At 28.7% G+C, this 13263-nt stretch overlaps 2 protein-coding genes across 2 annotated transcripts; one reads left to right on the top strand and one right to left on the bottom strand.

The window, feature by feature from the left end:
- Nucleotides 1–1852: 1852 nt before the first annotated feature.
- LOC101222386 (aquaporin TIP1-1) lies at nt 1853–4119 on the top strand. The gene is made up of 2 exons (XM_004137796.3): nt 1853–2332; nt 3560–4119. The coding sequence occupies exons 1-2, from the start codon at nt 1943–1945 to the stop codon at nt 3929–3931; spliced, it is 762 nt and encodes a 253-aa protein (XP_004137844.1). The 5' UTR covers nt 1853–1942; the 3' UTR covers nt 3932–4119.
- A 1677-nt stretch (nt 4120–5796) lies between these two features.
- Nucleotides 5797–11460, bottom strand: LOC105434962 (alpha carbonic anhydrase 7). Its single transcript, XM_011653669.2, has 9 exons — nt 11350–11460; nt 11188–11241; nt 10992–11077; nt 7876–8101; nt 7183–7292; nt 6817–6922; nt 6310–6474; nt 6158–6211; nt 5797–5994 (listed from the first exon to the last, which is right to left on the bottom strand). Exons 1-9 carry the CDS (start codon nt 11458–11460, stop codon nt 5905–5907), a joined length of 1002 nt encoding a protein of 333 aa, XP_011651971.2. The 3' UTR covers nt 5797–5904.
- Between the last annotated feature and the right edge of the window lie 1803 nt (nt 11461–13263).

Here is a 13263-nt window from a genome sequence, read left to right as displayed (position 1 = left end):
AACAATCTTTTGTGCATTAATTCGTGTAATTCTATTTTCAACTTTAGAAAAGGAAACAAAAGAAATAAGAATTATGGATGATTATTCACTCAAGTACTTTCAACCCGGTATGTTTTTTTGGATTTTATTACTTTCTCTAAAAGTATCGATTATTCAAAAGTCGTTGTCACTATTGAATATAGTACCTACTGAACTAAAGAAAAGTAAATGACAAAGCTTAAAAAGAATCTAAACAAAGGTTTTGTTTTTATTTCATTCAAACACAATACATTTTGGACAAGATCAAACTAGAAAGCAATTTTACAATTTTTATTTTGTTTTCTTTTTCTTACTTGAACATTCAAATATAAATTTAAAAAAAATGACAATTTTTAATTTCTGACAAGAGAGGAATTCAATCAATTTCTAGATTCTTTCTATCCTTAATTGATCCCTTTTAAAAGTTTGAAATTTGTATAAAATAAATTATGAAATTGAACAATCAAACCAGCCTCTAACATGTAGGAGTTGCACAATTTCAATCTTTCAATTAATAGATACAATTAATTATTAATGAATGTACTGAAATGATGCTTAAAAGCTGTATATGAAAAATGGAATCTATATATATCTATACTATCTTTTTTTAGAAAAACAAAATGGAATAAATGGCATCTATCCCTTAACAAAAAGCTCAATCAATTTCATGGAAAATAATTACTTTTTTTTTTATTGTTTATTTTTCTCTTTTTCTGAATAATAATGTTGGTAGCATGGACAGCTTTTTAATAAGTTGACATTATTATTTTATATTTTAAAAACTTAATTATACCACTTCAATTATTTGAAAATTGACCACAGATTTTATATATGATATAGTAAATAGTAATCGCTAGCAATTTATATTTTAAAATATATGAAAATACAATTTATTTACCCAAATTTGAAGCAATTAATTTTTATATTGTTATTTAGTTACAAAACAAACCAAAACTCTACTCACCTATATGATTAATATCAACATCATGCACTTAATTAGTTTAATATATTGATAAGCAATTGGATTCAAATCTCATTACCATAGTTTAATTGGTTATAAATCAATAAGCTAATCTCAATCAAGGAGACATATTTTCAATTTACAAGATTTATTTCTTAATATTTATGAAATAAGTCAACATTTATATAAATTATTGAACTATACCCAGATGTTAGATAGCATAAATGGTGACTAACATCTCCACTTTTTAAAGTCAAAATTGATATTTCCATACCTCACTGTAATAACAAGTTTATAAAATAGAAACAGAACTTCATGATTATGCATGTAAAATGACCAAAGTGTTACTATAAAGAAGAATACTCTATTTAAACATGAAACTGATTTAAAAGGAAAAGAAAATGAAGAAATTCATCTTTACCATAAATTTTGGCACATATCAATTAGAAACTCCTAAACATTCTATTTCATCAATTTCCCCCCTACAATTTTCATGGATTGGATGTTAAAACGAGAGAAGAATCAAACCTTTTCACTATTCCTAATAAAATCAAGTTCATGAAAAATACAAAATAGTTGTTAAAAAAAAATGTTAGTAGTGTAAACCTAATATGAAAAACAATAAAATGGTACTGAAGTATAAACCTAATATTGAAGAACAAACATATTTTAATTTTTTGAAAAACGTGAAATATACTTATTCATCAATTTATATTAAATAATTTAATTGATATGGACTCAATTATTATGAATTTTGGAGAAGCACAAACTAAAAAAAATATATTAACCACGTGGGTAAGTTTTAAAAAAATAAATTTGCAAGATCCAAATTTACCGGCAACCGGCTATATAACCAACTGTAGAAGGTCCATTCTATTTCAATATAAAACCATAGGCGGAGAATCGGATTCGTCATATCCACAAAACAAAAAAAATATCACTTCCACTCTTAAAACTCAAACCATGCCGTTTCAAAGGATAGTTATCGCCGTCGGTCGGCCGGAGGAGGCCACCCATCCCGCTGCCCTGAAGGCCGCTTTGGCCGAGTTTATTTCTACTCTTATCTTCGTTTTCGCCGGCCAAGGTTCCGGTCTCGCTTTCTCTAAGCTCACCCATAATTCACCTACAACTCCTGCTGGCCTCGTCATCGCCTCCATAGCTCATGGCTTTGCCCTTTTTGTCGGTGTCTCCACCGCCGCAAACATCTCCGGCGGACACCTTAACCCCGCCGTGACTTTCGGAGCTTTGCTCGGCGGTAACATCACTATCCTTCGCGGCATTCTTTATTGGATCGCTCAGCTCCTCGGCGCCGTCGTCGCTAACTTGTTGCTCAAGTTCGTGATCGTCGACGTGGTGAGTTATTTTTATTTCTTGCCGCAATTTTAATAAATACATCTAATTCGTTTCGTTTACCATTATGCTAAAAATGTAATTTAATTTTAATTATTGGTTAACTAACTAAATCAACAGGATGCTTTCAAAACTAATATTTACGAGTATAATAAAACTCTACTTATTCTATAGTGTGACAAAAGTGAAAATTTCCAATATTTATAAACATTTTCAACCATTTTATTATTTAATATAATTTTTTAAAACATTTTTTCAAAGGAAAGAAATTTAATTAATTTATTTTTTATGGAGATTTTGAGTATGACTTCTTCTTGGATTTAAATAATATTATGCTTTGGTTTACGAACTTTGAGTTTGTTTCTGTTTGGCTATAGTTTTTTATGTGTAATTTTTTTCTCCTTAGATGTTTACTTGTAGACATATGTATTCATTTAATTAAAATAATTATAACTAAATATAAGTCAACATCAAAAACAAAGGAAGAACATTAATTACTTACGAACATAAGTGTAAAATCCAGAAATATAAATATCTTATGAATTTAAATTGACAATTTATCACTAAGAAATGTAACACGTCTTGAAGTTAAATGAACAAATACAAATTAAACTAATGGAAGGAAAAATACAACATTTCAGAATGAGAGAACCATACGAAAACTATCCTCTGTTTAGAGAATGAAAAAATATTAAAATAAAAACAAATCTCAAACTATGTTTTTTCGGGACCTCTGGTATATAAGAAAATGGACCAAGTTATTTATAATTTTAGGGTTTAGGTAGATAATGTAGTAAAATTTTCTACGTGATCCACCATCAAGATAAGTATTAAGTATGGATAGAAGTTCATCTATCGATATTATTTTTTCTTGTTTTTTAAATAATTTAATTTTTTTTCTATGTTGAAATTTAAATACGAAAAACATTCTTACTATTTATCTCATAATAAAATTACTTAATCTCAGTTTCCTAATCTTTTTTTTTTTGTTTTAAAAATAAAGGATTTTCAAATTGTGAATGTAATTTTGCATTTAGTTAATTTAATTTTCTAAATTTGGTTTAATTTTTTTCATAACATGGATGGATAGAAAGTAGATAAAAATCTTCAAAAAAAAATTTATTATCGAAAGAAGTGTTTGTAGTCTTCATTTTCACAGAATAAAAAGCAAATAAGTAGATAATAATTAGTGTTTGAATCTAAAATGGTTGGAGTGTATAATATTGGCAGGCAATTACGGGATTCTTGCCAACAGCAGGGGTTGGAATATGGGAAGCATTTGTATTCGAGATTGTAATGACATTCGGTTTAGTCTACACTGTCTACGCCACCGCCATTGATCCCAAAAGAGGTGAGGTGGGAGTCATTGCACCCATCGCCATCGGTTTAATCGTGGGCGCTAACATTTTGGTGGGCGGCCCATTCACCGGTGCCTCCATGAACCCTGCCGTCGCCTTCGGACCTGCCGTCATCTCGTGGTCTTGGGCTAACCATTGGATCTACTGGGCTGGCCCTCTCATCGGCGGCGGGTTAGCTGGCATTGTGTACGAACTCTTCTTCATTGGGTTCACCCACGAGCCTCTTCCCACTGCAGAGTACTGAAAAACTGTATTATTGATCTGTTGTAGTCATTATAACCCCTTGTCTGTCTCTTCTTTGTTCTACTTTTCTTTTCATTAATCTGTCTTCGTCTTCAACATTTCAATGTTATATCTATTTGAATATGTGGTATTAAATTGATGTGTTTTAATTTATTAATAATGTGATCTACAGATTCCTTATATATCCAATTCAGTAGAGTTCAGAAATCCATTATTTCCTCGTTCAATTCCTCTAATTCCTGAATTGGCGTAAACACCCTTTTAAGAGTAGCACTTAGAAGTTAGAAGGAGATGAAGAAAAAGGAGTGTGTTTGGTAAGAAGTAGAGTGTGTGTGCCCAGTGGTTGAAGGAAGGAGGACAAGCGTGACGTGGTGAAAGGGAATGCCAGCTTTGTGGATAGTGACGTGGAAGGTGAGAGGGTGTGATTCACGTGTTTGGTAAATACGACACCGTCTGATTCCTCCGCTCCGAAGTCCAAAATCTAAATTACAAAATACAAACAAATCCAGTATATTTCTTTTGAAAAACAATCTTCAAGCATAGCTCGTTTTCAGAAACAATAAATTTGGTCGTCCTCTTCGTTTTTATATTTTGTTTTAAGAAATTACCAACATAAATATATTCAATATCATACCCAAATATTAAATTTTAAATTTTAAGGTGTTTTCAAAAGAATTTGATTTTTTTTCTATTTAATTTTATATTTTCGAATCAATTAACTACTCACATTTTCTTTTGCTCTTATCCTTTTATTTTTAGTTTTCTATTTTGATAAATTGAATTTACGAATTACCATTGTTTTTTATCTACATTTTTCTTTACACTCCAAGCTTGTTTTAATTATCCTTTTATTTTTAAAATTTTACTCCTGAATGAATTATCACTTTTTTAAACCAAATAAGTAATACCAAATCATTTTACCAATAACAAAATTATTCTTAAAACATACTTTTAAAAAGATACGAGGAAGGATTAAAGGTATGTATACATCCACACATATGAGGATAAAAAAATAAAGCTATACCCTAAAGTTTAAAGTCTTGTTTGGATTAAAATCTCTAATTACTGTTTCTATATATTAATTAAAATACTTAAATTTTATATATCCCATCAACTTAGATACTTAGATTTGGTGATGAGTGGATAGCACCAAGTTTTCATCCACGAAATCGATATGCATTTATCCCGAATATTATAGATGTTATTTTTTTTCTAAGAAAACATATGAAAATATGTATTCAAAGTCACACGTTCATTTAAAAAGTGGAATATCACAAAATACATGAAAATGAGATGAGAAATAACATATGCGTACTAGTGTGTGACATTTCTATAAAAGTAAAATGTGAAGTCACAATAACTTATACGTAAAACAAAGGTGGATTCACGTAAAGGAACGTCTAATGGTACAATTATCTCATGTTTGAATTTTAATACAAACCATAGTTTTTAATAGTTAATATGAATATTGAATTTCAATAGTTATTTTCAATTTGAAGCTGGATTATTAGCTGTGTCCAATCATTTATCTTGTTTCTATTTAGTGCACAAAATTCTTCAAAAAAGTTACAAAATAGACTATTTCCATTTTGTACAATTATTATCAAACAGTTGAACTTTTGTATATATACATTTCATACTTTATTTAGCACTATTTCATCTTAACCAATTCATGTTTTTTTAGCAAGTATTACTTCATACTCTTTTTTCTAACTTAATCAAAACAAACAGTTGAGACGTCTTAATTCTGAATTCTTTTCTTAATTCTAGGTAGATTTTTTTCTTGTTTATTGGTAAATTCTGAATCTATTTGCTTTAAATTTATAATTTTTCAACAAAATTTGATAGAAACTTATAGAAAGAAAGTATTTATGATCATCTGAAAGTAATTAAGAGTGCAAACAATACAACTACTGCAACACAGCAGATTTGAAACATCGAAATTGAAGGTATTAACTGGAGATCAGGAAGCATCTACTCGGCTGCTACACTTTGCCATGAGAATGGGTCAAAGTAAAAAACGTCTCTTCCATTAATCTTTTGCAATGGCCTCGCATTCTTCTCCTGCATATGCACATTCAAATGCATGTCAACTTAATTAATTACCCAAACAATAATTCATTTACATGACATCAAAATTAAACTAAGATCCTACACCCTATTTTAAATAAAATTTATATACGCTACTTTTGTTATTATACTTCTTTACTTAGGTTTTTAAACTTACTTCTACGAGAGCTTGTTGAAGAAGCTTGACTTGATATGGTGCGACAGTTTGTACCTATAACAATAATGGGTTAGGAGATTAAAATTAGAAAAGTAGATTAAAGATGGACAGATTATGGAAATTACATTAAGGAAAAACTATGAATATATTACCGTTTCCATGACAGTCCAAATGACACCTTCGGTACAAGGAGGAGTGGTGAGTGATCCAATATATCTGAAATATTTTCTTCCATCAAGCCTTGCTACTCTAGGATCCACTTTTCCAAGAAATTCCTCACCTCCATCAATGTTTATATATTTTATATCCCTTTCTATCTGAAATCCAACCACATTTTAAATCAATATTAATAATTTTTTTATAAAAAAATTAAATAAGAAAAGGTAATTTAATTATGATTTTAAGGGTGTAGTACAATTTTGTTAAAACAATAAAAGAGAAGGTTGCACAACTATGAACTTCCATCTCGAGCCTATTTCTAGTCTTTTTTGTCTCGAGAAATCATCTTGTACTTTCCTTGATCTTATTGAATATATTTTGAAGTGGAGATGATAAGGGTGTCTACCTAGGAGGTTGTTGGGGTGCATCTACCAATCCATCTCGAGTTGTTTTTCAAAAGAATAAATTGATTGATAATAGTAAAAGTAAATTTTTTTTACCATATAGATGAATGGATCCCGTGGACCGTACTCAAATAAAACACCAACAACAGCAGTTTTCTGAGTTACGTTGTTGAAGTGGACCATATGAAGCTCCAAAGGGTACCTAATTATAATTAACATCTCAATTTAATTAATTCTCCTCAAATTTAATAACACTAGAACAATCAAGAGAAAAAGTTTCAACTTTAATTTACTAGTCCATGTGTTCTTATCAATGTTTCTTATAAGCATGTAATGAATTATAGAACATGTGCAGGATATGGAATTGCTAATTCTTTACAGAAAAAGAACGATAGTTCCTGAAAATTTATGAGTTTGAATTGATTATATTGCAAAGGAAGAAAGAGAGAGAGAGAGAGAGACGTTTTGCCATCTTGGGTATGCTCGGAAGGATGGTGCCAATGGTAATTTTGAAGTTGGAAATAAACATTGTTGATTTTTATTGAACCAGCATTATTTCCTGTCCAATCTACCTGCACTCATATTATTTTTAATTTCAACAAATTAAATGTAACATAAACTTAAGGTAAAAAGAAAAGAGGAGATAATATTATAAGTTATGCAACAAAATACACAAATATTAGAACATGATCGCTACCCAATCAACGTCAATCAGTTAAATCTAGGAATCTTGCAAACATAAACATGCTCATTTTTCAGTTGATTCATCATCGTACGTCCAATTTTCAACGAGTCTCTCTCTCTCCTTTTGTTTTCTTAAAGTTTTTTTTAGAAGGAAAAAAGTAGTCTTCTTCTTCTTTCTTTTTTTTTTCTTTTGATGAAGAAGGGAAAAAGTTATCCATTTGTTAGGTTTTTGAAACGAGTTATTACATATTATAATAATCATAAAGAAAAAGAATGTCTCTCAACATACATAATTAATAAATTTCATATTCCTTATCCTTTCTTCCCTAATTAAAAATTGAGATCAAGAAATTACATGCTGTTAAAAGTAAAAGAAGAAAATACAATTTTGCTTCTAAACTGATTAAAGAGAATGAAAAAGAAATACACAAAACCCACATAATATGTAAGGAAAAGAATATATATACTCACAATAATTTCGTGGCCATCATTCCGGAGAATTGCATTAGCAGGTCTATAGTTCCTTCTAAGATCACCCAACCCTCTCGTCAAATCTGCAGTCCACTTTGATAAAGCAATAGGAGATTGAATGCTTCCATTACCACACTTTGCCCATTCTATATTCAATTCTCCCCAAAACTTAGGCCCTTTCTCACTGCATGGATCGTAACTGAACTCTTCACTATTACCCTTCACTCTTATTGATAACAATAATAATGATATCAAAACAAAACAACATATTGTTTTCATGCAAATATGGGTCTGTTTTGTTAGGTTTTCCATTTGTTTAATTTGGGGGAATAAAATGAAGATTAGGAGAGAGAGAGAGAGAAGGGTTTTAAAGATTTTTGAGGTTTTTGGTTGGACTAAATCATGCATCCGATGCACCCTTTTTATACTACTTTGATATGGATGTGAAAATTCAAGTGTGAAAACTCTTATATTCCTTTGTGGAATAACACGTGTATGTGAGTGAATCTATAACTGGTTATACTTTCATGGAAAACATATTATTTTGTCCTAAAGTTCACAGCATTGCATTTTTATCTCATGGAGTTTAAGTTGAGTTATTTTCTAAAATATACTATAATAATGTATCAAAATATATTTAGCAAAGTTTATTGTCCTTTATATCTATTATGGATAGATAATGATGAACTATTATTGTCGGTGTTTATCAATAATAAACTATGAATTTTGGTTATATTTGAAAATAATTTCAAGTAATAACTTTATAACTTAAAATAATTTCTTTTAAGTTCGATTTTAATCTTGGCGATTGAGGTTTTAAAATTTGGATCATTTTGGTGTTTATTTTTCAATATTTAAACCATGCTTAATTAGTATACCTTATTAAAAACATGATTTTTAACATTGTAAAAAATGAAATCTTCAAATTTAGTAAGGCAACTAAATATAAAAGTTTTAACAAAGAGTAATTTAAGATGCTAGAATATAAAAGTTTTTATCTTTAATTATTTTATTTACATAAATTAATATTACTTAAATAATTAAATTTAATAAAAGCTTGTAACTCAAGTATTGAAATTTCATGATCGTACCATACATGAATTTGAGAACATTCAAAATATGGTAGAATGTGAAAGACCTTCTCTTAATTCTTTTATATAAAAAAAAGTCAAGTAATTACTACTTTTAATTATATATATTATCATTGAAGTAAACAAAAAAAGATTGAATCTCAATAGTTTTGACAACTCTTTGATTCCTCTAGCTACCACTTTAAAGAAGACTCATTCACACACCAATTTAAACATCTATTCACATAGTTAACCTTGAACATGTCACATTGATTTAAGACATACACTATCAGGCTAAAAAGTGTAGTTAAATTTGTCAAATAAATTGTTTTAAATTTATATCAACAAACTTATTTTTTCTTATAAAATAAAATATTGAATAATTACATGTTTTAAAGAATAGGATTTAAGCAAGCAGCTGCCTAATCTAGACTTAAAAAAAGGTAAGAAAAGAAAAGAAAAGTAAAAGGAAAAGGAAAAAGAATGGTAAATTCATAAAAGAGAGGGGCAGGTAGACCAACTCCAACCTCTATTAACTTTCGTATAGTGATTAATATTCTTTAAAAAAAACGTTTAATATTCTTTTAAAAAAACGTTTAATAATTAATCGTCGAATGGTTAATCATTTTTTTTCTTTCTATTTTACTTTTCCTTCTTCTTTCTTATTATCTACTTTTTGAAAAAGTTAGAGTGATGGAAAGAAAAACAAAATCATATCTCATTTAACCTTTGTTTTTCAATGTAGTTAATTAATTTTCTCCTCTTTATACTTTAAAAGTCAAATATTCTAACAAGGTAGGTACGTTTTTAATAGATGGTTAAGTTGTTAAATTTATATTTAATACAAATTCTTTTTTAGGATGCCCTCGAACGGAGAAAAGAAAGAAAATAAGTATATACTAAATTTGTAGTGCTCAAATTTAGTTTTTATTAGTCTAGTTATTGTTGTACAAGCAAGAAGATTTCTTTGATAGAAGTTGATATTTCTCTCCCAACTTCTTTTTCTTCTTTTTCTTCTTTGTATTTAGTTGATTCATAGTTATTGTTCTTTGGGGTGTGTTTGGTTACTGACAAAATTGTAGTAAGAATTAGACAAATGGAGGAAAAATGAAAAACATTTGTATACGTACGTAAAAGAACAAAAGCTTTGATTTGAGTTGTTTTGAAGTTGGGTACTTTCCCAAATAAACGAAATGTTGAAGAATAATATGACTGATTTAGACTCTTTTCATTGCTATTTTCATTTTTAAAAATTAGAAGCAATAATATATTTTAACTATTTCCATTTTTTGTTTTTGGAAAGAAAAAACAAAATAGAAACTTGTTTAATTAATAATTACTATTCCAAAATCATATGGTTATTCTTACACCAAAATTATTTAAATGTTAGCATAATATGTTGAACCCCTAAACTATGAGTTTTCATCTGATCAATTAACCCCCTAAGGTTTATTAATTAGTGTTGCAATCAACCTTTGTATTATTAAGTGTTGATTAAGTTAAAATGGGGCAAATTAGTTAATTCCCATATCACACGTTAATCTAGCAGCCGTTGCCGATGAGTGAGGGAGAGATCTTAAGCAGGGCGGCCATGGAAGAAGAATGCAGAAGATTGAGAGATATAGCAAGGGAATTTGATAATTAATTAGAAGAAAAAAAAAAAAAGCTGACAAAGACATAGCACTTCAATTTGGAAGATTAATTATCAGCCATCCAAAAAGTAACAAGAGCAGTAAATTACAGTCTAAAAACTTCATTAATCTTCAACTCAATAAATCAAAACATCAGATCACCAAAGCATCAAAACAACTGTAAAATACTAGATATGGAATTCATATTATTAAACAAACAATATATGAAAAGGTACACAGAGACATTTTTATTTTTTGGGAAGACAGTCACACTACTAGGGTTCATTGTTGATAAATTTTAGAAACATTAGAGAAAACAAGCACACCACTACAGCTTTGACCCTTTTATTCTTAAAACATATAAATTTAAGATAATACATGGGAGTTTATTATTGGCCAGAAGGACATTGTCTACTCGGCTGCTACGCTTCTCCGTGAGAATGGGTCAAAGTAGAAGACGACTCTTCCATTAACCTTTTGCAATCGTCTCGCATTCTTCTCCTGCCATTCAATTTCAATATCATTACCAAATTGACTTATAATACAATATTACACAATACTATTTCACCTATTTTTCTTTTTTGATCATATCATGGTTAAAATAAACTTACTTCTACCACAGCATGTTTAAGAAGCTTGACTTGGTCAGGTGAGACAGTTTGCACCTTTAAATTAATGAATAGTAACAATATTAATAAGAGATTAAAATCAGAAAGTGATTAAAATTAAGGACACATAATGATAAATTATTAAATTAAGAGGAAATTTTGAACCTTTTCCACGACGGTCCAAACGACACCTTCAGTACAAGGTGGTGTGGTGAGTGATCCAATATATCTGAAGTATTTTCTGATCCCATCAGCCATTGCTATCCTAGGATCCATTTTTCCAAGACATTTCTTATCTCCTTCAATCTCTAAATCTTTTATATCTGTTTCTATTTGATATACAAGAACAAAACAAAACAAAACAAAACAAAGCCCCAACTTAATTATCTTTTTTTTTTTTACCAATTTAAATAATATTAATTCCATCAAATTTCTCTACTTATCTAAGTACTGATAACTAGATGTTCGATCAATCTAGCTATTACTTGTTAAAGCACACTGATATCAATCCAAAAACTTTATCTTGTACTGAAGTTTTGCTCAATTTAAATATATTATATCAATTCAATTGTTTATTTCCTTTTGTTGTGAGTTTGATTAAATTAGTTGAAAGCCATTACTTGCACTAATAAACTTCTATGTTTTGTTAACCTCTCCCTACACCATCTTAACAAAACAGGCAAAATTTATGAAAAAATGAGGTTCCCACTTGTTTTTATTTTGATATTGTGATTGAAGAATATACCTTTCGACTACATAAGCAGGGAGAGATTTAATCAAAAACAAGTTAGAAAGAATAAATTATTGTCATTATTATATTCAACATGAATAATTTTATGACAAGGTTTTCTAGTCTAATAGTGATCAGTTGGGATTTTTGTTTTGTTTTAAATACTAACACTGGGGTACAGAGGGAATTTAGACCCTATCCTCAAGTAAAATGAGAGTCAACATGTACCAGAAACACGGGTGGGATTAATTATTATCCATACGACTCTATCCTCAAATAATTTTATGACAACGTGTACTTTGTCATCAGTAGGTGACGAAGTTCAGAACAAGCAAATGAGAGTCAACATGTACATTTTTCAACTTAATTAGTTTGATATAAAGTTTCAAATTATAGTAATATATACAAACATGGTATACTGTGAATTGATATGACCATTCTGTAGTTATATATGATAGTCATACATTCGTTCTTACGATGATATCTCGATGTTCACAACATATGTAAATTACAGTATAGTAATAAATAATTTTTGAAAAATAACTTGCCCTCTTAAATTAAATTAATGTGTTCAAATTTAGTTTATGCTAATAAAATGAAATAAATACTTACTAATAAATTATTATGAACTTGTTATATGTTAAACAATTTGTATAATTATTGTATTATCATATAAAATATATTATACGTTATGTATTCTAATTTAAGGAAAATGATTGAATTTATAACCTGAAATAGGATAAACTAAATTCATTGAAAAAAGGAGTTAATTTTCAAATTTATAGGGTTTGGATCACATAATCTTATAATAGTTTTTCAAAAACAAAATCGAGACAACATAATACCTATTTCTTGAGTGAATTTCATAACATAGTATTGAATTTAAGTTTCCAGCCAAACAAACTTTAAATTATTTGAAAAAACTCACAATCTCAACATATATTTGGGGAGAGGAAATTCACTTTTTTCTTCCCACACAAATTTTTCTAATGATCTAGTTTTGAACCTATTGCATGCCATTGTCAAATTTTCACTTTTCTCTTCAAAACCACACAAGCAGGTAACTTAAAGCCTTTTTTTTGCTTTGTGGTTTCTAAAGTCTTTTTTTTTTCTTCTTAAATGTTTTCTAAATAAAATAATGAAATCAATATAAACGAGTAAACTTTATTATTCCAAAATAATAATTAACTTTAGAAAATATCCCACTAATCTTTGTTCTTTTTGTCTTTTGATTAAAAAAAAAAACAAAGAACTTTTTTTATTCTTATTTCTTGAACTACGTATACTTGTTTCTTCTTGTATCTTTCTTTTGTTCTGTCTTATTGTTTTTAGTTACATTACCAATAAGG

This window comes from Cucumis sativus, chromosome 3, assembly GCF_000004075.3.
Source record: "Cucumis sativus cultivar 9930 chromosome 3, Cucumber_9930_V3, whole genome shotgun sequence".
NCBI classification, from domain to species: domain Eukaryota; kingdom Viridiplantae; phylum Streptophyta; class Magnoliopsida; order Cucurbitales; family Cucurbitaceae; genus Cucumis; species Cucumis sativus.
The sequence above is the reverse complement of the archived record's forward strand: the minus strand, read 5'-3'. Positions and strand labels throughout refer to the sequence as shown.